The sequence below is a fragment of the Emys orbicularis genome, chromosome 2 (assembly GCF_028017835.1).
Source record: "Emys orbicularis isolate rEmyOrb1 chromosome 2, rEmyOrb1.hap1, whole genome shotgun sequence".
In the NCBI taxonomy this organism is placed as follows: domain Eukaryota; kingdom Metazoa; phylum Chordata; order Testudines; family Emydidae; genus Emys; species Emys orbicularis.
In genome coordinates, this window is record NC_088684.1 from 184,943,407 (window position 1) to 184,966,764 (window position 23,358).

The window sequence follows — 23,358 nt, forward strand, 5'->3', positions numbered from 1 at the left end:
GTCGCTTACTCTGGTTTCGGACACATCGGACCTGGGCTGGGAAGCCAATCTGGGCGAGCGCAACACCGAGGGCTGCTGGCTACACAGCAATCTGTCCCTTCATATTAACGTCCGGGAGTTCAAAGCAGTTCACCTGGTCTGCCAGGCGTTCTTGCCCCCACCTGAAGTACAAGATGGTTCAAGTCCCGACGAACAGTACAGCTGCGATTTACTACATCAACAGGCAGGGCGGAGCCAGGTCTTCGGCCCTTTGCCGGGAAGCGCTCAGCCTCTGGGACTTTTGTGTGTGACGTGCCATTCATCTGGTAGCCGCCCACCTGTCCAGATCCAAGAACGTCCTGACAGATGTCTCAGCAGGACCTTCTCATCTCACCACAAATGGTCGCTCCATCCAGAGGTGGCCAGCCTGATCTTCTGCAGGTGGGGGACTCCCCAGGTGGACCTGTTTGCATCCAGGCAGAACAGGAAGTGCCATATGTTCTGTTCTCTGCGTTCCTGATTCTGTGGACGAGAGCGCTGATGTATGTCTTCCCACCAGTGCCACTAATCCACGGAGTCCTGCTCAAGATAAAGCAAGAAAAAGCAATGATCATCCTCATAGCCCTGGCGTGGCCTCGTCACCACTGGTTCGGCATGCTGCTGAGTCTCTGGGCAGCCACCCTGCTGCAACCACCTCTTCGGCTGGATCTGTTGTGTCAGAACCATGACAATCTGCTGCACCTGAACCTGGAGTCGCTGCACTTGATGGTTTGGCTGCTGAGTGCGGAAGAACGGGGTGTTCTACTGGTGTCCAGCTGGGCAGCAAAAAATCATCCACTAGGGCTACGTATGTAAAGTGGAAGCAGTTCATGTGTTGGGCCGTGGACTGACATGTTCGAGCGGATGAGGCCCTGCTGCAGGGTATACCGGACTATTTACTGCACTTTAAGCACCAGGGTCTATTGCTATCTTCGATCAAGGTACACCTGGCAGCCATTTCCGTGTTCCACTCTCCGATTCAAGGCCATTCGGTCTTTGCACACCTAGAATGGAATGGACATGAGCAACACATCTCGAACAACAGTTACGAAAGGTAGGTAACCGTTTTTTACCTTGTTGCACCTAGTGTGAATCACTTGGACCTGATTCAAAAGCAGCTGTAGTCAATGGGTGTCTTTCCAGTGACTTCAGTGTACTTTAAATATCATCCACTCATATCTGGTAGATAGGTGTCATCTAATTACTTCTGGGGGAATTCTGCGCCACTACACAATGCAGAATTCTCTGTTTCCCGCACAGAATTGGGGATGCAGAGCTACTGGCCACCACTAGGGGCCATTGGACTCTACAGAGCCCAGTAAGCAGAGTGCCCAGCCAGACTGGTCTGGAAGCTGCACACTCTGCTTGATCCTCAATCTCTCAGGGATGGGAGAGGGCCTGGGAGACCCAGCTCTGGCAAAGGGTGAGGAAGGGCAGGGCTGCACCACACTATGCCCCCTGGCAGAACAGTAAAGAAGTTGGGGGGGGGGGGGTAAAGGTGCTGGTGTCTGGGCTGGGGGGTGCCCCATGGCTGGACTCTGCAGAGAGGGTGGTGGTGGTGGCTGGGCTGGGGGGTGCCCCAGGGAGGCAGGGGGTGTGGTATCTGGGCTCTGGGTGTGCCCACTGCTGGGCTCTGGGCTGAGGGGTGCCCTGTGGCTGGGATCTGGGCTGGGGGGTTCCCTGTGGCTGGGCTGTGGGGGGAGGAAGGTGCTGGTGTCTGGGGCAAGGGGGTGCTCCGTGGCTGGGCTCTGGGGGGATGGGAGTTCAAGGGCTCTGGGGGCCCCACAAAGCCCCCTCCAGCACCCTCCAACTTGAACTGGGTTGTCATCAGGGTTTCTTTAACTCTGTATTCCTGGGGGAATCTTTTATGCTGTTTTCTGTATTGTTGACATACTTGTTGACAGTTATTTTGAAATACATTATCAAAATAATTGAAACTGAAGGGATTATATTGTGTTATTTTGACAAATAAAATATGCAGAATTTTAAAATATTGTGCGCAGAATTTTTAATTTTTTGGCACAGAATTCCCCCAGGAGTAATCTATGCAGTAGATATCCTGTAGGATCCCTGGAACTGCCTTCCTACAGATTCTCTCTAGTTGATTTGTCACTCTTGCAAATTCAGACAGAAAAATGCTGTTGAGTTTTAGTTTTCATTTTTATTTTGTGATTCTCAACTCAGGACTATATTTTGTATCTACTTCTTTCTATAATTTTATTATTTTATTTGAAGCTCTGCATTGCTGCTTGCCACCCTGCCAATATTCTCCATTTTTAGGGAGCTCATCCTGTTTTACCATTATCTGAAAAACTGCCCTATTATTGATATGGTATTTATATTTGTCTCCTAAGAAAACAGTTTTGTATGTAGTGTAAAAAAAATTGAAGACATTTTTAAGTTTAGTATAAGTGAAGTGGTATGTGAACCTGCTGTTTTCTCTGTGGAATCCAGTAGATGAACATTATTATTTTTCTACAAAGGTTTTCTCATACACTGCCAACAAAGAAATTCGAACAGATGATTTATGCTTGGATGTTTCCAAACTTAACGGCCCAGTCACAATGCTCAAGTGCCACCACCTAAAAGGCAATCAACTTTGGGAATATGATCCAATGGTAAGTCTTTGTGATGCTGAAATAAGGCTTTCACTTAATTTCTTGTATACATTTTGACATAAATTATGATAAACAGTATATTCCTGTTACTAAGGGCTATTGTATGTTGGTCAGAACAGGGCGCTGTGAGTCAGGATTGTATTTCTAGGTGTCATCAATTCTCTGTTAACTCGAGCAAGTCACTATGCTTCTGTTTATCTTCCTCAAAAACAATTATAACTTTCACAGTTCTGAGTCTTCATGTTTGGAAACTGCTTTAAGATCCTCTGATGAAAGGTGTTAGCAAGACCAGAGGGAAAATTACACTGGCCCAAGGGCTGGAATTTTCTATTTTTAGTCCTGGACCAGTAAAAATAAAACCAACATTAAGGGTCTTGTGATATCTTGCCTCTGCCAATGTTAAAACCAAATATTTTTATTATTAAAGTTGGGTTACTGAATTTTGAATAGTGTAAATCTTTCATTTCTAATCCTGGCATGTTGAGATATAGGACTTTCAAATATCATTGCTATCATGTGTCTTCTCATTTGAATGTCAAAGCTATTTTTTAAATCATATATTGAACCGCTAGAGCTAGAAACTAATTACTTACACCATTTGAAAGCTTTCATGTAATATAAATCAGTAATCTCTAACTTCAACAGTTTGTCAAATATCAGCTTCTAAAATCATGTTGCAGTTAAATGTTAGGATAGGGTGAGGAGAGTCGTATTATGTGATTATTATTTTTAATGTCCCATTTTCTGACCAGTGGAGCAGTGAATACAGACAAAAACCTCTTAATTTGAAAACTTTTAAGATCAGCTTCTATACTGGATGACTGTTAGATAATTCCTGTTAAGAAAAATCTTGACCCTGCAACTTAGTAATATTCTTTGAGGAGGATAAAGTGGATAAAGGAGGACCAATAGATACCCTATTTGGACTTTCAAAAAGCCATTGATAAAGATGCCTCATGAAATATTAAGGTAACTAAGTAGTTATAGCTGAGAGGCTAAAGGGCTGATGACAAATAGGAATAAATGAGTTATCTCTAAGAAGAAAGGTTAATGTTATGATTGCTCAAAGGGTCTCTAGCAATACTGATGTTCATGTTTATTATTGATCTATAGGAGGAACTGAAGAGTGAGGTGGCAAAGTTTCTGGCTGACAAAATATAGGTCAGTCAAATCTAGACAACAATTCAGTAACATAGGCAGATGGAATTAAATGTAGACAACTGACAGGAAATGCACATGCAAATGGAAGGAACAATTTTGAACTATTTAGACTATTTAAAGGTTCTTGAAGTGATTGTCTATACAGATTCCATTCTTAGTGAGCATGTAACCAAGATCTGATTCTTTTGAATAATAATAACCTCAGTGCTGCAAGATGTCGTTGATGTTTAGTACAATTTGAAAAAGGATGGGTAGACATCAATAATATTATTTGCACTTATATTAGCTGCAAGGGTTGTGGCCCTTTGGACATAAGGTCCTGTCTATTTCCTGGATCAGAAAGAAGGCATTCATAGAATCATAGAATAGCAGGGTTGGAAGGGACCTCAGGAGGTCATCTAGTCCAACCCCCTGCTCAAAGCAGGACCAATCCCCATACAGATTTTTGTCCCAGATCCCTAAATGGCCCCCTCAGGGATTGAACTCACAACCCTGGGTTTAGCAGGCCAATGCTCAAACCACTGAGCTATTGTGTCAGTTCAGGCTCATCCTTTTATGTCAAAAGCTCTTTCTTTGTCTTCCTAGTCTCTGGAACCCTGTTTGAGCCAGTATATGTGACGTTCCCCACAGAGTGGTACCTCTCAGGAAGTATTTACAGTGTGATTCACCCTAATCACCCCCATTGTTTTTAGTTCCTGAAGGAGCAGTGGTAACCCTCCCCAGTGAAGGAAAACACAATCATACTTACAGTCCTTGACCCACAGTGATACATAAATTTAATACTATATGTTTTCCCCAAAGATACTGCCTGAGGTAGCAATATCTATCACATTTCCCCCATAAAGCAGAGGGTATACCTAGGGTGCCCGACTGGCATCCTTGGGGAACCCATGACTTATTCTCTGGATTGTGTTTCATTACAGTGTCTATCGCAAATATATTTCTGGAAACTCGAGATTGAGTGTGTAGGACATAAAATTCAGCCAGAAGCCTAGATCTGGAATAATTCCTTGATATAAATTGCTAAAGATTCAACCAGTAGAACTAGATTATGGTTTTGGGATTAAAAAAATTTAATTGAAACTCTTAAATTTCTTTTCAGTGCTACAAAACAAAGGGGTTAAACAGAACAAGAAGAATTATTGGCAATAATTAATCTTTAAAACTGTTCATTCTTTTCTAGTATAGCTATGTTTCCTGCTTAAAAAGTGATGGTTAGTAATGTTACCACACAAAATAGTTCCTCAGAGACCGAGTCGTTTCAACCCTTCTTCCCTCAGTTCAGTTTTTGCTTCCAGGTGTTTTTTCAGTGTCTCTTTGGGTAGGGAGGCAGAGAACCATGATGTCACTCCCCTGCCTTATATAGCTCTTGTGTAAGGCAGGAACCCTTCGTCTTCTAGTGGAAAACCACTGGTATTCCAAAAGGGGAAGAGGGGTATCCGGTACCAGGTGACTCAGACCCATGTCTCTGCATGGCTGTAGCAGCCCTTGCTAGTAGACTGTCTCCAGCGTCCACAGGAAGACTAAGCCCTTTCACAGTCCATTGTCTCTGCCAATGGCCCATTAGCCCTGTCTGGCTTTTCCATTGTTGTACCTGAAGGGCTGCTTGAGGGTGACACCCAAAGTAACACATTTGAAATACAGATACATAGTTAATACTCCTAACATCAGATACAGAAATGATACAGGCATACAAATTAGATAATCACATTCAGTAAATCATAACCTTTCCAATGATCTCACATGAGCCATCTTGCATAAAGTATATCTCAGTTATGTCATATTCCTATTATAAGCATGTTTTCATAAAGACTATGGGGTGAAACGTGTCAGATGGATTTGCCTGGCACGTGACCTTTGTTAATTAGCAGGTGGTGTATAACTCTCAGATCTTTCCAGGGAAGCTTTTACCTGGCCGAGAAGTCATAAAGACACGTAAGAGAGCCTGTAGTAAGGACTCGTTTCCCAAACAGCTGGGTTGTTTTGTACTGTTTTTCCTTATACTTGCATTGTATAAGAAGCATGTGGTCTGGAACATTAGATGTCCCAGAAAGGACCTTGTGGTTTATTTTGTTCTGTTAAAAGCCTATTCGGTGATTCAGTCACAACAGTACAGACCTTAGGTGCCTCCTCTTTTTGGTTTTATCAGTGCATCCCTTGATTGGTTTGCACACTCTAGATATCCCTCTTCCATTTCTCCAGTTTGATTCCTGCCTCCCTCTGTGGAGAACATAGGAAGGTGCCCTTCAAGGTTGCATCTGGGCAGCATTTTATGAGGAAAACATGAAATAACCAAATAAGGCCAAGAGAGGAAAAACACCTCCGTTGTGCCTCAAGTACCTGTGAGGCCATGAAGTATTTTTTGCTCTCGTTTTGAGAAACCTTCACTATTTCAATGAAGACAGCAGTTGAAACAGTTCATGTGGCTTCAGCAGACAAAAAACAGCCATCTCTTTTTGCACAGACATGAGAGAAGCTCACTCACATGGACAAATGCACCCCCTGAAGCACATTTAGACTAGGGAAAGGAGATTTTCTAGGATGTAAATGGATTCATTGATAAACTCACCTTTCCTGTGGTCCCTGAAGTGGTAGAATGGTTTGAGTATTTTCCTGGCGGCATTTAATGGATAACCTGCTAGACTACCCACTCTACACCTCTTAATAAAGCCATTTACATCTCTACGAGGTACCAGCACCGCCTGTTTCCTGACCTTATTCTCTCATTCTCTGTGAAGAATGACGCAACCCCCAGTGGCTCCATTGCAGTACATGGGGGAAAGAGGGCAAAAGGAAACCCATGGGGCTATATAGAAGGGCTCAGATCACTCTAAGGATGCAAAAGTGCAACCATAAATAGTGTTACAAAACCAGAAAAATTAAAACCACACCTGATTTTAAATAAAGCTTATTTCTTTAATATTGATCTGCGTCAGCTCGCTACCTGAAGGTGGTATTTTTCATTTTAATATATGCTAGGCCCCAATGTAATCTGGTAGCAGTAACTGACTCTCCAAAATGGTATGAGACCCTGCTTCTTGCTGCACGTGTGAGGATCCTCATGACTCTGAACCATTAAAACTAGCAGGGGCACAAATCAGAAATGTAAATGGATGCAAGTAAACTCAACCTTTTCTAGGGAACTGTGCTGGGCATTTGTGGTAGGTGCAACAACCCACAGGATTTGTAACTTTTTACAGGGAATATGTTGTGGGCTTTGAGAATTGTGTGCATCTGAAAGAAAATTACGTGTGTACCCAGTGTACTGTTGCAAGTTCCACCAGTTCAATCATGAGTGCTTATTGCAACAGTGCAATTCTCTGGTGCAATAATGGACTTAAGTTTCATAACATGTAAGTGTGGGAAAGAACTATGTGTTAGTACCATGTCAGTCAGCTGCACTAAACACTCAGTTGACACAAAACTAACATGATTACCGACAGACACATTCAGCCACAGTTAAATTTTGTATTGTAGATCAGGCCTCAGAGTGACACAAACTTCACCCTAAGGCATGGGCAGACTGTTTTCCCATACAGATTGTGCGTCTCTCACTCCTGCATGAACCTAATTCCCAGAATCTCTCCTGTCCAGTATAGGCAGGCAATCATCTTTCTCAGTCTCTGGCTCCCCAGTGCAGGTAGACCCATCTTCATTAACCCCCCACCTGGGTCCAGTGCTGGTGACTGGGTGGTGCTTTTGGATGGTATTCTGTTAGGTGATTGAGGGATTAACCACTAGTAAGAGCCTAGCTGCTCTACTTCTGTCTCTGCATGTGGCCTACCTCACTCTGCTGCAGACTTCAAGAAAATAGAGGAAACCCACCAAAAACACAACCTGTATACCAGACATTGTGTTGCTTTCTTCATCCCAAGCACCTTGGCCCAGTCTACGCAAGCGCTAAGGACCTTGTTATATCTAGACATGGCCAAAACTCAGGTAATCTGGTTCATGAGAAGTTTCGATATTTCAAAATTAGATTTCTGTCTGAATTGGAACAAACCAAATGAAACTGACAAGATTGTAAATTTCAAACAGCAGCTGCCAGGGCTCCCAGGATCTGCAGCTCCAGAACAGATCTGCCAAGTGGACTGTCTAAGGGCAGGGGACCCCAAGTCTTCCAGACTCCCATGCCAGTTAGCTCTCAGGACTGCCTGTTCTGAAGTAGAGCAGCATGAGGAGTCACATGGCCCAGGAGTGTGTCGAGGCAGACCACATGGTGAGGCTCCCCTAGAACCAGGGACCCAGATTTCCGTACTATAGAGCCAGGAGCCTAGACTCTGAGAGCCCTGGCTGCAGCCAGTTCTCCCAAGGTGTTCAGGATTTCCTGACTCCATGGCAGGGCTGCCTTGGAGTCATGGATCCTGGAAGCCTGGGTTCCTTGACCCCAGAGTAGTCCACGTGGTGGGGCTCCCCAACAGTCCACCAGACAAGTTAGCAGGGAAACAGGCAGGAACCCGGCCTGTGATTCGGCAAAAGTTTGTCAAACCCAACTTTCTTTGGCAACATTCAGCATTTTCCAACTAAACTGTTTCATCGGAATATTTCCGACTAGCTCTAGTTAAATCCTTTTTATATATAGCAGCCTACTCATATTAAATTTGTTTCTTCATGTAATAGGGGTTGAAAACATCTCCAGTATTTTGCTGAGTTGGAATTTGTTCAAATTGTATAAAAACTGTTGCCTGTCTTCATCTCTATGCTATCAATAATTACCATCTTTCATTGTTATGAAGTGCTGATTCTTAACAGTGCTTACTTAAATCCAAGACAGATTTTGACAGTAACACAACATATAAAGCATATCCACCAAAGTTGTGCTTTTGTCATTGTACCTTATTCCAGCCACTTCAATGGGCATGTACTGCTAGCTTTTCAAAATTTGAATCTTGCGTTGTCTTCAATGTATATATGCACAATTACATTGAATATCATTGTACTTTGTTAGTATTTTATGCAAAAAAATCTCTTAAGCTTATACATATTTTGAAAATGGAGATTTCTGCTTTTCAATTACTTAAAGCTCTTGTTTCATCCCTTACTGTGTCATGAAGAATTGAACATTAAACTTATCACAGTCTTAGGACTGAATATTACTTCTCCCAGGCTCAGGTCAAGTATCATTTTGGGGAAATAGGAAAGAAATCTCTCACACGTTTTTTTTTTTTTTTCTCCTTTTCAAAATGGTGCGTGTTAGAAGCTGCTTGGAATACTGAAAGTAGTCCTAGAGGAGATGGTATAGTGTGCAGTAAATATGGGTGGTCATTAAGGGCCTATGATAAATTGTGGAATCGCGTGGAAAATTAGAGGAGATGTATGATATTATCACATGGATGTCACCACCCCATATGTGATTTATACATTTTAATGTAATACTAATTTTTAAATTACATTTACATTTTAATACTGTACATATCACTATTAAAACATCCTTTAGTTTATTTGGCAAGATGACATAGGTATGTTGTTTTCTTCACCATACTCATCACATTTTTTACACATTTTGAGAGAACTGCCACAACTTTAAATGTTTTTTGTAATTATTAAGATATTAATAACCTGTCCCTGCCAGGCAATGCAAGACTTGATTGGTCACTGGCACGAGGCCCAAGCTGATGTGGAAAGATATTTTTTGTCGTATAGCCTTTGTGTATTCTAAAATTAGCTGAATTTCAGACACCTTTCTAAAATTTTAAATGGTTGCTTTCATATTTTTGTTGCAGCTTAATCAAAAAAAATATTTTGCCCTGAGCCATCAATAGCTTGCGTATGCGATATTGTGTTCAAGCTGAATAACTCTTTAAGCCAAGCCTCAAAACACCTTTATTTAAAATTACTTTTCATTATATGCATAAGGTTCTGTATTTTTATACTATTTTCTTCATGCATAAGGTCTGTATTTTTATACTATTAATTCTTATGTTGCATTTATGCTTTTAAAAAAAAACCCTGTAAAATATTTGTAAATTAGTTTTTCTTTAAAGTACACGGCAAATACAGAATACATTTTGGTGTGTTGTGATACATATGAACATGAGAATTTCTGTTACCAGATAAGTGATCTGTGCAGTCCAGTATCCTACCTCTGAGTGACCAATACCAGATGCTTCTGAGGAACATGCAAGAAACCCTGTAGCGGATGATTATAGAATAAGCTATTCATAAAGGAAGTGCCTCTCTAGCTCCCCCCTCCCCCATATATTCATGGTAGTATTAGAGTTTATATTCCTTAATATACTTTTATTTTTAATCTAATGTAACTGTGGATAGTCCACCAGCAGTTCTCAAAAGTCCCTAGTGCTTCTTGCTAGGAAAGGAGAAGGCAGTCTCCACCACCTTCTCTGTCTGGGGTTCCTGATACACAAGATAAGACCTTTGAGGAACAGAAAGCGAGATTGGGCGAAGATTACTCCTACAACCAACATCTCTCCATCCTCCCTGATGAAACTGTCATGCTTCCTCCACCGTCCTTGTCTGATGATGATGAAAAACAATTTCATCAAAGGTCCCTTATTAAAAGGATAGCAGACTCCTTGCAAATTCCATTGGAGGGGGTTAAGGAGTCACAGAATAAGTTATTTGTTATCCTGCATACATCTTCATCTGTCCGCATCATGTTACCCATTAACAAGGCCTTGTTGGACCCAGCAAAAATATGGCATCCCCCAGCCACAATACCACCCCGCTTGTAAGAGGGTGGACAAAAAATACTACTTTCCCTCCAAGGACTCAGACTTTTTATTTTCACATCCATCCCCAAACTCTTGTGGTTGATGCTGTGAATTAACGTGGCAGAGAGCACCAGGCTAAGTCGACACCATACAAGAAAGATTTTAAGCTACCTTACCATTTAGGATCACCAATTACCCAAGCCCTCATGGTAAAGTATAGCAGACTAATTACTCAAAACTGAATTCCTTCATTGAGCATCTTCCAACATGCCAGAGGGAGCAATTCCAGGCAATCATCGCAGAGGGCCAACTACTTGCAAGGACATCTATGAAGGCCTCTTTGGATGCCACTAACACAGCTGCTCATTCCATCTCCACAGCAATGGTCAAGAGGAGGGCTTCTTGACTTCAGTTCTTGGGTTTTCAAACTATAGTCAAGGACCTTCTAGTTGAGGGATCAAAGTTGTTTGCTGAGAAAACTGATGAATCCCTGCATACCTTAAAAGATTCTAGAGCCACCTTGCGCTCTCTGGGAAAGTACACCCCTGCACAAAAAAGAAGGTTCAGTAAGTCCCAGTTGGCACAGAGATCTCTGCCTACGCCGTTTCCTGCCTCCCAGAGGCATTACGAAACCTGGTGCAAGAGACAATGATTTGAGAAAAAGAGATCAGCTACCTAGCAGGCATCAACTTCACAACCTTTAACCTCCAAACAACTATTTTAATGGGTGGTTAAGGGTCTGAGTTACCACCCACATCCTTATCTGCTGTAACAATCCACACATTTCCCCCGCTTCAGTGAGTACCTTGATCATTTCCATCAGAACTGGGAACATATCACTACGGACAAGTGGGTGTTGAAGATTATTTCAGCAGGATACTCTATCCACTTTGTTCCCCCCACCATGCACCACCTCCTGTCCCTCCTCAGGGACCCTCTCACGAGCACCTTTTGCAACAGGAAATAGACTCTCTCCTGAATTTGGGTGTTAAAGAACCAGTTCACACACAACACAGAGGGATTTTACTCCAGGTACTTCCTGGTACCAAAAAAGAACGATGATTGGAGACCCATTCTAGATCTAAGATCATTCAACAGATTTGTAAAGGTTCAGTGGTTCAAAATGGTAACTCTTGCAGCAATAATTCCAGCACTGGACCAAGGGGACTGGTTCTCAGCCCTTGACCTTCAGGACACTTACTTCCATATAGCAAACCACCTCTCCCATAGAAAGTTTCTGTGATTCTTGAGTCGAGCACTTCCAATACCCGGTGCTTCCATTTGGTCTCTCATCTGTGCCCAGAGTGTTCTTCAAAGTCCTTTCTGTGGTAGTGGCACATCTTTTGCAAACAAGGAATCCTGATTTTCCCATAATTAGATAATTGCCTGCTCAAAGGGCGGTCCTTCAAAAAGGCTTGATTGCCACTCAGGAGACCGTGGACCTATTCCTCTAACTGGGACTACAATTAAATGTCTGAAAGTCCACCTTAAATCTGGTACATTTGGAGTTCATTGGCGCCTATCTTGATTCAGCAACAGCCAAAGCATTCCTTCCTTCATACAGGTTCATTACCCTAGTCAATTTAGTCTCTACAGTCCAAGTCAGCCCTCAAACATTGTCCAGAAATTGTCTCCAACTACTGGGACACATGGTGGTGGGTACCTTAGTAATAAATCACACAAGACTTCATACGTGTTGCCTTCAAGGGTGGCTCAGAACTGTTTACTCACCAAGCAAACACATCTTAAACAAAGTACTCTCAATGCCCTCAGTAGTCAAAACGTCCCTCGACTGGTGGAAGAATCCTCATGACATTTGCACAAGGGTCCCCTTCACTCAACCACCCCCAAAATCAGTAATAACAGATGGATCCCTGTTGGGGTGGGGAGCCCACCTGGGCACCCACCCTATTCAAGGCAGGTTGTCTCCTCCTCTTGAGTCCACACTACACATCAACTTGCTGGAACTCAGAGCAGTCAGAAATGCCTGTATTTACTTCCTCCCACTGATCAGGGGCAGACATAAAGATCATGATGGATAACATGTCATGTATGTTTTACATAAAATGCCAAGGGGGAGCGAGATGACCTTCCCTCTGCGCCAAAGCAAAGAGACTTTGGAATGGTTGTATATGACACCCAATCAATATCTCAGCAGCTTACCTTCTGGACATACAAAACACCACAGCGGATGCCCTCAGCAGACGCTTCTCCCAAGATCACAAATGGGAGATAAATCCCACTGTACTCCACTGCATATTTCAGCATTGGGGCATCCTACAGATAGACCTGTTCGACACAGCCAAGAACAAGAAGTTTTCCCAGTTGTGCTCCAGAGAGGCAGTCTGAGAGTCAGCACTCCCTGGGAGATGTCTTTCTACTCCATTGGAACCAAGGACTCTTGTACACATTTTAACTGATTCCCGTAATATCCAAGCTCTGTGCAAGATAAAGAAAGAAAAAGGTTATTCTTGTAGTTCTGATGTGGCCGGGATGAACATGGTTTCCTTATTTCACTCAGCTGGCAGTATGTCAGCCAGTCACTGTCAAACCTGTTCCCCCTTTCCTCTCTCAGGTCAAGTTCATCATCTCAATCTCAGGGTTCTCCAGGTCACAGCATGGCTGATAGATGGTTCGCATGGTTAGAAACAACCTGTTCTGAGGACATAAAGACAGCGCTGCTGCATAGCCGGAAACAAGCTACTCGGGACACATATATCCAAAAGTGGAAGAGATGTAAACACTTGTGTGACTTGAAACACATTTCTCCTGCATCCTCTCTGCTTTCATTGGTACTAGAGTACATCCTAGAGCTAAAAAGGTCAGGCTTATCTCTAAGCTCCATAAAGGTGCCTCTCAGCTGTCAAGGCCTTCCATAATACGATAAAGGGTTTTTCTGTTTTCGTTCATCCTACAACAAGAAGGTTCCTCAAGGGACTTGATAACCTCTTCCCACAAATCAGATGCCCCACACCGGCATGGGGCCAACTTTGTACTCATGTCTTAAGAGACCTTCCTTTAAACCCATGGCCACCTACTACTTTCTACACCTGTCCATGAAAACTGCATTTCTAGTAGCCATTGCTTCTGCTCGAAGAGTTGGGGGCAGAGAGGGGTTCTAATGGTGTACCCTCCCTTCAGTCTTTTTTTTTTTTAATTTTTATTTTTTTATTTATTTTATTTTAAGGATAAGGTCATGCTACTACCGCATCCCAAGTTCCTGCCGAAAATATCTTTAGTCTTAGATCAGCGATCCCTTGATAATGTTGCCTCCACCTCACTGTGGACAGACACCTTCTGGCTCTCCTGGGAGAGTGATCTCTCTTATGTGAATGTTACAAATATTGAGCTCGGTTGTATGCCCAATTGTTTTGTTGTTGGATCTGGGCTCAGATCCTCATTCAGAGGAACAACTGGATCCCGTTCTGGGTCCAGAACCACAATCTCGGAGAACTCCGTTAGACATGGATTATTACAGGCATAGACAACTCTGACATAAGACCAGAATGACCAAATTGACAGCACTAGAAAGTGCCTCCCTGGATTACAGGTAAATCTCTGACTGAGTGACATCCTGCCAAATTGGCAAGAAAAGAATGTGCCTTCCTGGATTCCTTGGCTGTATTGGTTAGCTCTGGGCCTTCCATACCAACCTCTCTCCAGGTCATGCCTCCTTTCCAGCATCAAACTAGGGACATTTTTATGGGTTTATGACATACAGATTCAAGTTATATAGATCACAGACAACCAATCTCTGAGACATTTGGATTCGAGATGTTCATATCCTACACTAACAGATCCAGTAACAGGAGACAAGTCCCGTACTCTTAATGCAAGATGTTTTATATGATGAGGAAGAGAAATTTGAAATTCCTCCCCAGACGAATATTTTGCATCATGATCAGGATCCTATGGGCAAATCTTCTCCAGACAAAAACAGATTAGCCTCAGTTTCTTCACCATTGGAGGATGCCATTCAATTCCAATTAGTCAGAAGAATGGTTTTTACATTAAAATTACCTTCAGTTTTGTTGGAGGAAACTTCACACCCCATTTTTGATATACTTGGAAATACTTCTGCGTACCAGGCTTCTCTGCCCTTTTTGGAGGGTTTATGGCAACCAGTTAAATCAATATGGAATGCCCCATCATCTTGTCAGCCAATGGCAGAAAGTGCAGTTAAGCTTTACCGGATTTTGTACGAGGAATTTTCTTTCTTTAGTGTACAGTCTCGGTAGTGGCTAAAATTTAATGCAAAGATCAAGATGTAGGTATCTGATTGAGGTATGGATCCTGTGTCAGCCTCTATTCAACCTATATGAGAGTACTTGTTACCTTTAAAGCATAAGGGTTTATCTGTTGCATTGCTGCTAAGGGTACATTTTAGCTGCAATAGCACTTTTTCATATACAAGTAGATGGTAAATCAGTATTCTCACATAAGTTTCTAAAGGGTTACTGAACTTTTATCTCCCGGTAAGATATCCTATTGCAGTACTATCATGGCTTATGTCTCCAACTGTCAAGCCCTTATCTTGTTCCCTATTTCGTCTATCAATTTAAGCTGCTTTTATTATAGCAATACTGTTAGCCAGGAGGATTAGTGAATTTCATGCCTTACTGACTGACCCTCCATTTACAAGTTTTTATAAGAGCAAGGTAATTCTTTGTTCACATCCAAGTTTCATACCAAAAATCATTTAGGAGTTTGTCAATTAGTCCCTTACTCTACCAGTGTTTTTTTTCCTCCCAGACCTCATTCAAATAAGGGTAAATCTGAGCTACATTGTTTGGACGCATAAAGCATTTTATTGTTTTATCTGGATTGGACTAAGGATTTTAGATCTTCATGCGAATTTTCTCATATGTTGGTAACTATAAAAGGAATCCTATTTCCACACAAACATTATCTAGATGGGTTAGGCAGTGAATACAGTAATAGAAAGTTATAAAACAGCATCACAATCTCCCCCAGCTCACCTGAGAGCACACTCTGCTAGAGTGATAGTGGCCTCAGCAGCATGTTTGAAACATGTTCTGGTAATAGAAATTTGAAGAGCAGCCATGTGAAGTTCTGTACATACTTACAAACAATTATTTGTTAGATATTGCAACCACATCAGGGGCACAGTTTGGTAGATCAGCTCTTCAGTCCTTGTTTACTTCGAACTTCTTACCCACCATCTGGTTTAATATGTGTACTACTGACTAAACTATCCCAAAATTGGGAATATGCAGAGAACACCTGAAGTTAATTACTTGTAATGGAGGTTCTTCGATATGGACTCTGCTTGTTCACACACCTTGCCCTTCTTTCCCCCTTTTGTGGAGTCCTATCTTCTAGTGGCTTGGCATTAGCAGTGGAAGGAACCAAGGTGATAACCACTGCTGCACCTCTTTTTATAGCCATGCCCTCAGAACATGCGCAGAGACTCAGGGCAGGAGCAAAGAGGCGCATGAGCGTTTGATTAGGTTCTGCTAGTAGAAGACTACACTGTCAGTGTACCAGTTGGTGCACTTCACAAAAGTGTGAATATGCAGAGTCCATCTTGAAGAACGTTGGTTACAGGTAAGTAACCTTCATTATTGTCTGATAAAGGTCTCTACTAAGTTGCAGAAAATTGTCCCATTTCGTATAGAAAACCAGTAGTGACTAGTTTCTCATTCAAATGGACCTTTTCCTTTTGATTAATACCTTACAGCTACAGGTAAGCTGCTTCATAACTTCCATCTATCCTGACAATACTGTACCTATAGCTTCAATTTCTGCCATTGTTCTTTATTTTGTTTCCCAAATGGTTTCTTTGTTCCTGTTGATTGTATTAAAGGCATGGGATCTCAGAAGTCAACGTAGTGGAACAGTGTGAGAGCAAACAGATTTTTGGTCCCACAGCAATCAGAAATGCACAAAAGTTCCTGGTAGATATTCTAAGTGATCATGGTGGAAATAAAAAAAGATTAAGCTACACGTAATCTTAAGAGAACATGTAGATTACTTCCTGAAAGAGTGTTATGCAACTGCTTAAAGATGAAGAGTAAATAAAACTGAGGAAGGATGGTGTGGCTTAAGCACTGGAATGGAACATAGCAGATTTGGGTTACATTCCCAGCCTTAACACCCATTTCATATGTAGCTTCAGGTAACTCCATTTCACGTGTATATAATGGTGAGGATAACATTCTTTTCTCCGATTGTTTTCATCTTTGTCCGTTTATATTAGGCTTTTCACTGCAGGGATTCTCTACATATGTCAGTATGTTGCCTAACACAATGGGGCCTGATCTTAGTTGGGGCCTCTGGGTAGTACCATAATACACATAATTTCTCAAAATTCCATCTAACTCAGTAGTATCTCTTAGTGAGGTAAGTTGCAAGATTCTTAATTTTTTGCCTTTTAAATGCGGTGTATTTTATTGAATATTAAATTTGTGTTTCAGTGGTAGTCTTTAAATACATCTTATATGAATTGTACTATTATGTTTAGCACAAAATGCTTTTTTAGAAACAAAAGAATGAGATTTGATATATTTTCTGCCTTGCCTCTTTCTGTAAAATCTTTCTTTGTTTGTTTTTTCTTTTTCAAAGAAATTAACCCTGTTGCATGTGAACAGTAACCAGTGCCTGGATAAAGCCACCGAAGAAGACAGCCAGGTACCCAGCATTAGAGACTGCAATGGCAGCCGTTCTCAGCAGTGGCTACTTCGCAACGTCACCCTTCCAGAAACGTTCTGAGAGGTTTTTAAAAAAGAAAAAGATTGACTGGGCTACCTCGGCAAGTATTTTGGCTGTGTCCTTAAGTAGCAAAAAAAGAAGATATTTCTGCTCTGCAGGATGCAAGGTTCATCAGATATTAGAACTCTGACTCTTCTAGCTTTTCAGTAGCTGTGAACCAGCCTTCCTGTATAAGGACGTGAAACTATATACATACTAGTGAAACTGCGCACGCTGATGTTTACAAGATTGAAGAGAGTCTCTTTCATCAAAGGATCATTCTAGAGAACGTTTGGACAATGGAAATATAATCATTGAAATACGCTCTCTGGAGAGCTGCATATCGTAGTCTGCTTGCACATCAGTAACCTCTGCTGAAAGTGCTGTTGTAATGAAGAGACTTCCAAGAATTTTTTTCCTGGTTGGCATTGGTAACCAGTATATTAAATATAGTTACAAAAATAAATGGAACAGAGAGCTGGAGATCACATTCAGTATCATGAAATAAGATTTTTACAGCAAGAAACATGTAAAACAGGGTTTAAAGGAAAAGAAATCAGAACTACGAAAAGTACAATTTGTTATAGTAAAGTATCAGATTTATATGTAGATTTTATACCTCAGTGGGAAAAATAACCAAGTCAAGCAATTCTTTCTGTTTTCAGTTGTGTGACAGTTCATGGATTTTTTTTCATGGTGGGTCTGAAATTATTTTGAGCGCAAACAAAATGAGCTTAAGAACAAAAATTTAGCTCTTTGAATGTCCGCTCACTTTTTGTTTTTAATTTGGTTTGTGAGCTGTTGGAATTGTAATGCATCTTTTTATTACTGTCTGAAAACTGGAGGTTTAACATACTGTCTAACTTTTGTCCAGACCTACCATTTCAGTTGTACTTGGGTTGCCAGCTTGTGGACTTTCATGGCCAAACAAAGGATTTTAGTGCATTTTGAACTTAAGTTAACTTGACTGATGATGCTTAGTGCCCAAAACTCATACTACTGTACTACAGATTTGTTTTCACAGCAATAAATCTTTTGTTCTTTGTTTGATTTCCACTCATCAGAAAGCCTGCAAAATGATTTATTATTTGGGTAACAGGAGATTGGCATAGCTGAAGGTTTTCTGGAAATTTTTTCACTTCATACTCAGATGTGCTTAATTGTCAAGTGCATACTTAGATTAGATTCTTGAATTGTAATGTTGATCTGCTGCTTTTTTTCTAATAAAAACTGAAGAAAAAATGTTAAATTGGCATGGTTTTTAAAGTTAACATAGCCAAAAGCAGTATGACTGTGTACATTACACTAACCTTGCACTTCTGAACTGAATTGCTTTATTTCATTTAAGTTGAACCTTTCTGGACTAACCTAGTCTTGAAAACATGCCACAAAATGCTGAGTACTCAGTGAGTTTTCTTTTTAAATAGGAAAAAGATTAATATAATGGAGAGGATATTTTGTACAATAAATGTCATTGTTTGGCCAATTGTCCTGTGAATCAAATTAAATTTAGACTAAAGCAAAAGATGTTGCAGCTATTGTCTACTGTTGCAGACACTTTAGATCTGCTATTTATACAGTACTTTAAACAAAAATCTATTTTTTATTATTTCTTTTTTTGCAACCGTTACCGAGAGTTTTCTTATGCACCTTACAATAAATGACCATGGCCCCTGCCTTGAAAAGCTTACGATCTAATTACAGACATGATTAAACAGAACAGGGAGCAATATTATGCAGTTACACCACAAAATATAATGCACAGCATGGTGAGATAAAATATTCTAAAATATAAAAATATTTCATTGATGTTTTTATTGGTGTTGCTCAAATGGCAAGGAGGGATTTGAATTGTGAAGGTTATGGCTTTGGTGCATTATGTCTATGTAAGTATTCAATATGAAGCAATGACTAAGAAGAAGCCTAGAGATGGTTGTAGGATAATTGGCAAATTGGGCACTGAGGCAAATTGACACAATGAAGAGGGTATGAGGGTGGTGATGTAATTGTTTGTATATTTGGTTGTCATCCTTGCTTTCTAGGAATTCTTTGGATCCTCTCTGGCCTTTAAACCTTTCTCAAGTTCCTAATTTAGAAACTGTTGTCTTCTGGTTCTACATATTATCCTTCTAATACATAATCAACCACTCCTGCAATTGCCAGCTTCTCCCTTTGTTGTTATTGGTATGTGATAGTCTTTAGGGCATTTTTTTTTCCTGCAGTCCTGGTCTGGTGAAATCATTTAGCCCAGAAACAATTTCCCAAACTTTGAAAAATTTGACAATAAAAATGTTCTAATGTGCAGTTCAAATAGCTCATGGTATCCAAATAAGAAAGATTTATTTTTAGATCCAGTCAGGCTGCCCGTTCTCCATAAACTTTTATCCAGCAGCTATGGAGACAGTTTTCAAAGCACTCCATATGTAAATAGCCTCATTAGCTCCACCCTTATGACTTCCCAAACTCCAGAAGCTTTTCCTCTCCTAGGAGGCATAAAGACAGTCTTTAGTGCTCCTGTCTGACAGGAATAACATTAAAATATCTTCAGCTTCTTTCAGCCAAGTGACCACGTTGAATTAACCCCTACCCAGCTTCATTGCATTGGTCACTTAACTTCCATGTCTCCTTCTTTAATTGGATTTTTCAACATCTCTGTATTTACAGAAGTTATAGAATCATAGAAGTGTAGGGTTGAAAGGGACCTCAAGAGGTCATCTAGTCCATCCTTCTGTGCTAAGGCAGGACCAAGTATACCTAGACCATCCCTGACAGATGTTTGTCCAACCTGTTATTAAAAATCTCCAATGACAGGAATTATATAACCTCCATAGGTAATCCTATCCTTATAGTTAGAAAGTTTTCCCTACTATCTAACCTAAATTTCCCCTTGCTGCAGAGTAAGCTGATTGCTTCTTATCTTGCCTTGTCAGTTTTCTTATTCTGCAAACAAGCACAATGTTTTTCTCTCTTCACAGCACAGACTTCCTTGCTGTGTGACTGAGTGCTCTGCTCTACTATCCAACATCAGCTGGTTTCCAGTAGATATCTTCCACCCGCGCCGCCCCCCCCCCCCAAAAAAGTTTCCTTCAGTTGCAGGCTCCTCTCTGCTCAGATCTGATGCTGAAAAAGAATCAAGCTGCCCCCATTCAGCATCCATGGAACAGGAATGTAAGGTGAAAAGCTGAATTAGGAGGAAATGTGAGTAGTTCAGTTTTGGAGAGAATGAGTTAAAATGGTATCTCACTTGTCGTTCTGTTGCACAACTTCATTCATTACTAATGGGTTAATGCCCCCCACCACTGCAATTTGGAGGCAGTCCAGTGTTGTTGCTGGAGGCTCCAGGGCTTAAGCTCCGCCCTTCAGCTCAGGCCATCAACTTTTCTGATTCTGGCAGCGGAACAAGTTGGCAGTTCAGTTTCTTGCAACCATTTTGTTTTTAAAACCTTTATTTTTGTGCAGTTGTGATTTATCTTCCTACTCATCCTCCTCTGGATCAGGTAATGTCACCCCTCCAGAAATATTCTGGCAGGGAGTTTCAACTGCCTGAATCTGCCTCTGCAGTGCCTCCCTTCCAGAGTCCACTGCCCCACTCAGGCCTGGCAGAGCTGTCCTGTAAACACCTGGCTTAAATCTAGGAGGTGTCCCCTATGTGAAACAGCTCTGTAGAGAGTGAATTACACCCCACCTGTTCCCAGAGAGCTGAACCCTTGCACTGGATAGGTACAAGACTCAGAGTCAGACTAGCATGTCAGGTGCCCCCAAACCCCCATTCCCCATGGAACTGAGACTCTAACACACAAAACCTGATTAGGAATTTCTGAGCTTTCCAGGAGAGAGCAAGGACGAGAAGGAAGCTCAGGCATTGGCTACACTTGCAGCTGTACAGCGCTGTGAGGTAAACCTGTCTTCGTACAGCTGAGTAAGGAAAAGCGCTGCAGTCTGTCCACACTGACAGCTGCCAGCGCAGTGGTGTGGCCACACTTGCCACATTTGCAGCTGTGTTGGGAGCGGTGCATTATGGGCAGCTTTCCCAGCATTCATGTGGCTGCAACGTGCTTTTCAAAACGGGCGGGTGGGGTGGATTGTGACAGGGAGTGTGGGGGAAGAGAGTGTGCTTTTTGGAGCATGTCAGCTCTCTATTTTGCAAGTTCCGAACTCCCGGCCCCCTGCTCATTCATTTACTCACTCAAAGCAAGCTGCAAACTGTTTGCTTTTCTCTGTGGTACGAGCTTTGAAACCGGCACTTCCGCATTCCTGCAGCCCGTCATAACAATGGAGAGGATTGGCCACTTGACAAGGTGATTAGTACAGCGCTGCAAGCGTTTACACTCACACCCGTGAGTCGTAGCCACTCCGCTGCAGCTATTATTCCTCTCGGAGATGTGGAGTACCTGCAGCGGTGTACCCAGGGAGATACAGCGCTGTAAGTGCCCTGCCAGTGTGGACGGGGAGTGAGTTACAGCGCTGGGGGAGGCTTTACAGCGCTGTAACTTGCAAGTGTAGCCAAGACGTAAGTCTCACAGCAGACCTGGGCTGGAGGGGGGGGAAGGCGGTTTAAAAACCTGAAAGGACTAGCCTTCCCTCCTCCTCCCCTCCCCCGTCCCCAGTTCTCCCAGATCCTGAAGTGGGGCCTCAGCTCCCTGAGAAAAGAAGGCAGGGCTCCTCCTCAGCTCCCTTTCTTCCCACTATTATACTCAGGGATAAGTCCTGCAAACCCCAGAGACTCCAGGTCCCCAAAACAGAAAAGCAAGTGTCCTTCACAAGACAGCAATTAGTATTTTAAATGAACAAGTAGTTCAGGGGTTAAACCCCTTCTCTTTTGCCTTCTCTCCCTGAGAGAGCGTTTGCTGGGGCTTGTCTCCTAACAGAGACTCATGCAGTGATCTGTATCATACTCAACACCTCTCCCCCACCCTGCAGCATGTCTGGGTATGCAGAGAAGCCAGTTCCTCCTGTGCAGCCCTGCCTCAGGCTGCAGCCTATGGGAATTGTGCCTGCCTGGCTCTCAACACAAGGACCTTCGCTCTGCTGGGGAAAGTCACTTGGATTTCAGGCAGTATCAAAATGGGAATTGTGTCCTCTGATTATTAGCCATAAATCCTTACTTTGCCAGGAAAAGAGGCTCAGATTCTGATAGGTGGGAAAGAGTCTCTCTTTCTCCACCTTCCCCACTTCACATTAAAGCTTTAGGAACACTTCAGGCCGTCTGTGATGCAAACAGAGGATTCTGAGGATTCCACTCCCACAAAGCTGCACCATCATGGGGTTACAGAGAAGTGAGAAATCCCTTTCCATTTTCAAAATGATCCTGATTTACTGAGTAAATCCCTGAATGATAAAATAGGTTGCTCCTACAGTACATATTTGGGTGCTAGCTAGTCTGGGGGAACAAGCTGGCAGCCTTTCAGTACCCCTCCCCTGTTGTGTGTTCCCCTTCCAGAAATAATAGTTTACTACTCCCTCTCTTCCCCATCCCTCCCTCAGTAAACAGAGGAAGATGTACCACACATACACCTACAGGACTTTTCCAGGACAGGGTTTTCCGTCAGTGGCTTGTAAGGAACTCAAATAAAATACTTTCCCTTTGAAGCATTATTAGCTACCTGGGTTCACGTTGTTGCCTAAATCAAATGTTTAAACTAAAATGTAAAAGAATTTTCATAAATGTTGGGAGCCTGTGGTTGGTGCAGCAATATCTCCACCACAGTCATACCTTCAGAAGGGAACTTTCTTCCAAAGAACCCCATAGAGTAGTGACACACACTAATTTCATAGCCTCCGCTGTAGCCACTCGGACTGAAGCTTTTTTCATGTATTTAGTACGGGAATGCCTACATTGTGGCAAACACATGACTCATTGTCTAGGTGTATGATCTTTGCTTGGGTTAAGACATCTTGGATTTTGTCTTGGTCAACTGTTGATGTGATTTGTGATGCAAATTCAGTGGATTCTAACTTGGTGACTATAAGGAAGCCATATTACAACCATGAATAGCAATCACTCATCCTGAAGGGATATAAAGAAATAAGTAACTGAGATTGCAGAGAGGCCTTGCTGTCAATGTCAACATAGCAATCCATTCGTCGCTACCAATCCCAAGCGTATCCAAGAAAGGACTATTACCCAAGCAGAGGGAAAAAATCTGTAGCAGAAGCTTCCAAAGAAAACTAGATACATT

At 42.1% G+C, this 23,358-nt stretch overlaps 1 protein-coding gene across 1 annotated transcript in view; it reads left to right on the forward strand.

The window, feature by feature from the left end:
- The window catches only part of GALNT1 (polypeptide N-acetylgalactosaminyltransferase 1), a 152,734-nt gene extending 133,964 nt beyond the window's left edge, over positions 1-18,770 (forward strand). Inside the window, exons 11-12 of the mRNA XM_065400198.1 lie at positions 2,502-2,636; positions 17,054-18,770. Coding sequence (XP_065256270.1) covers positions 2,502-2,636; positions 17,054-17,200 — 282 coding nt within the window. The 3' untranslated portion in view covers positions 17,201-18,770. The remainder of the gene's footprint in view (positions 1-2,501; positions 2,637-17,053) is intronic.
- Positions 18,771-23,358: the final 4,588 nt, after the last annotated feature.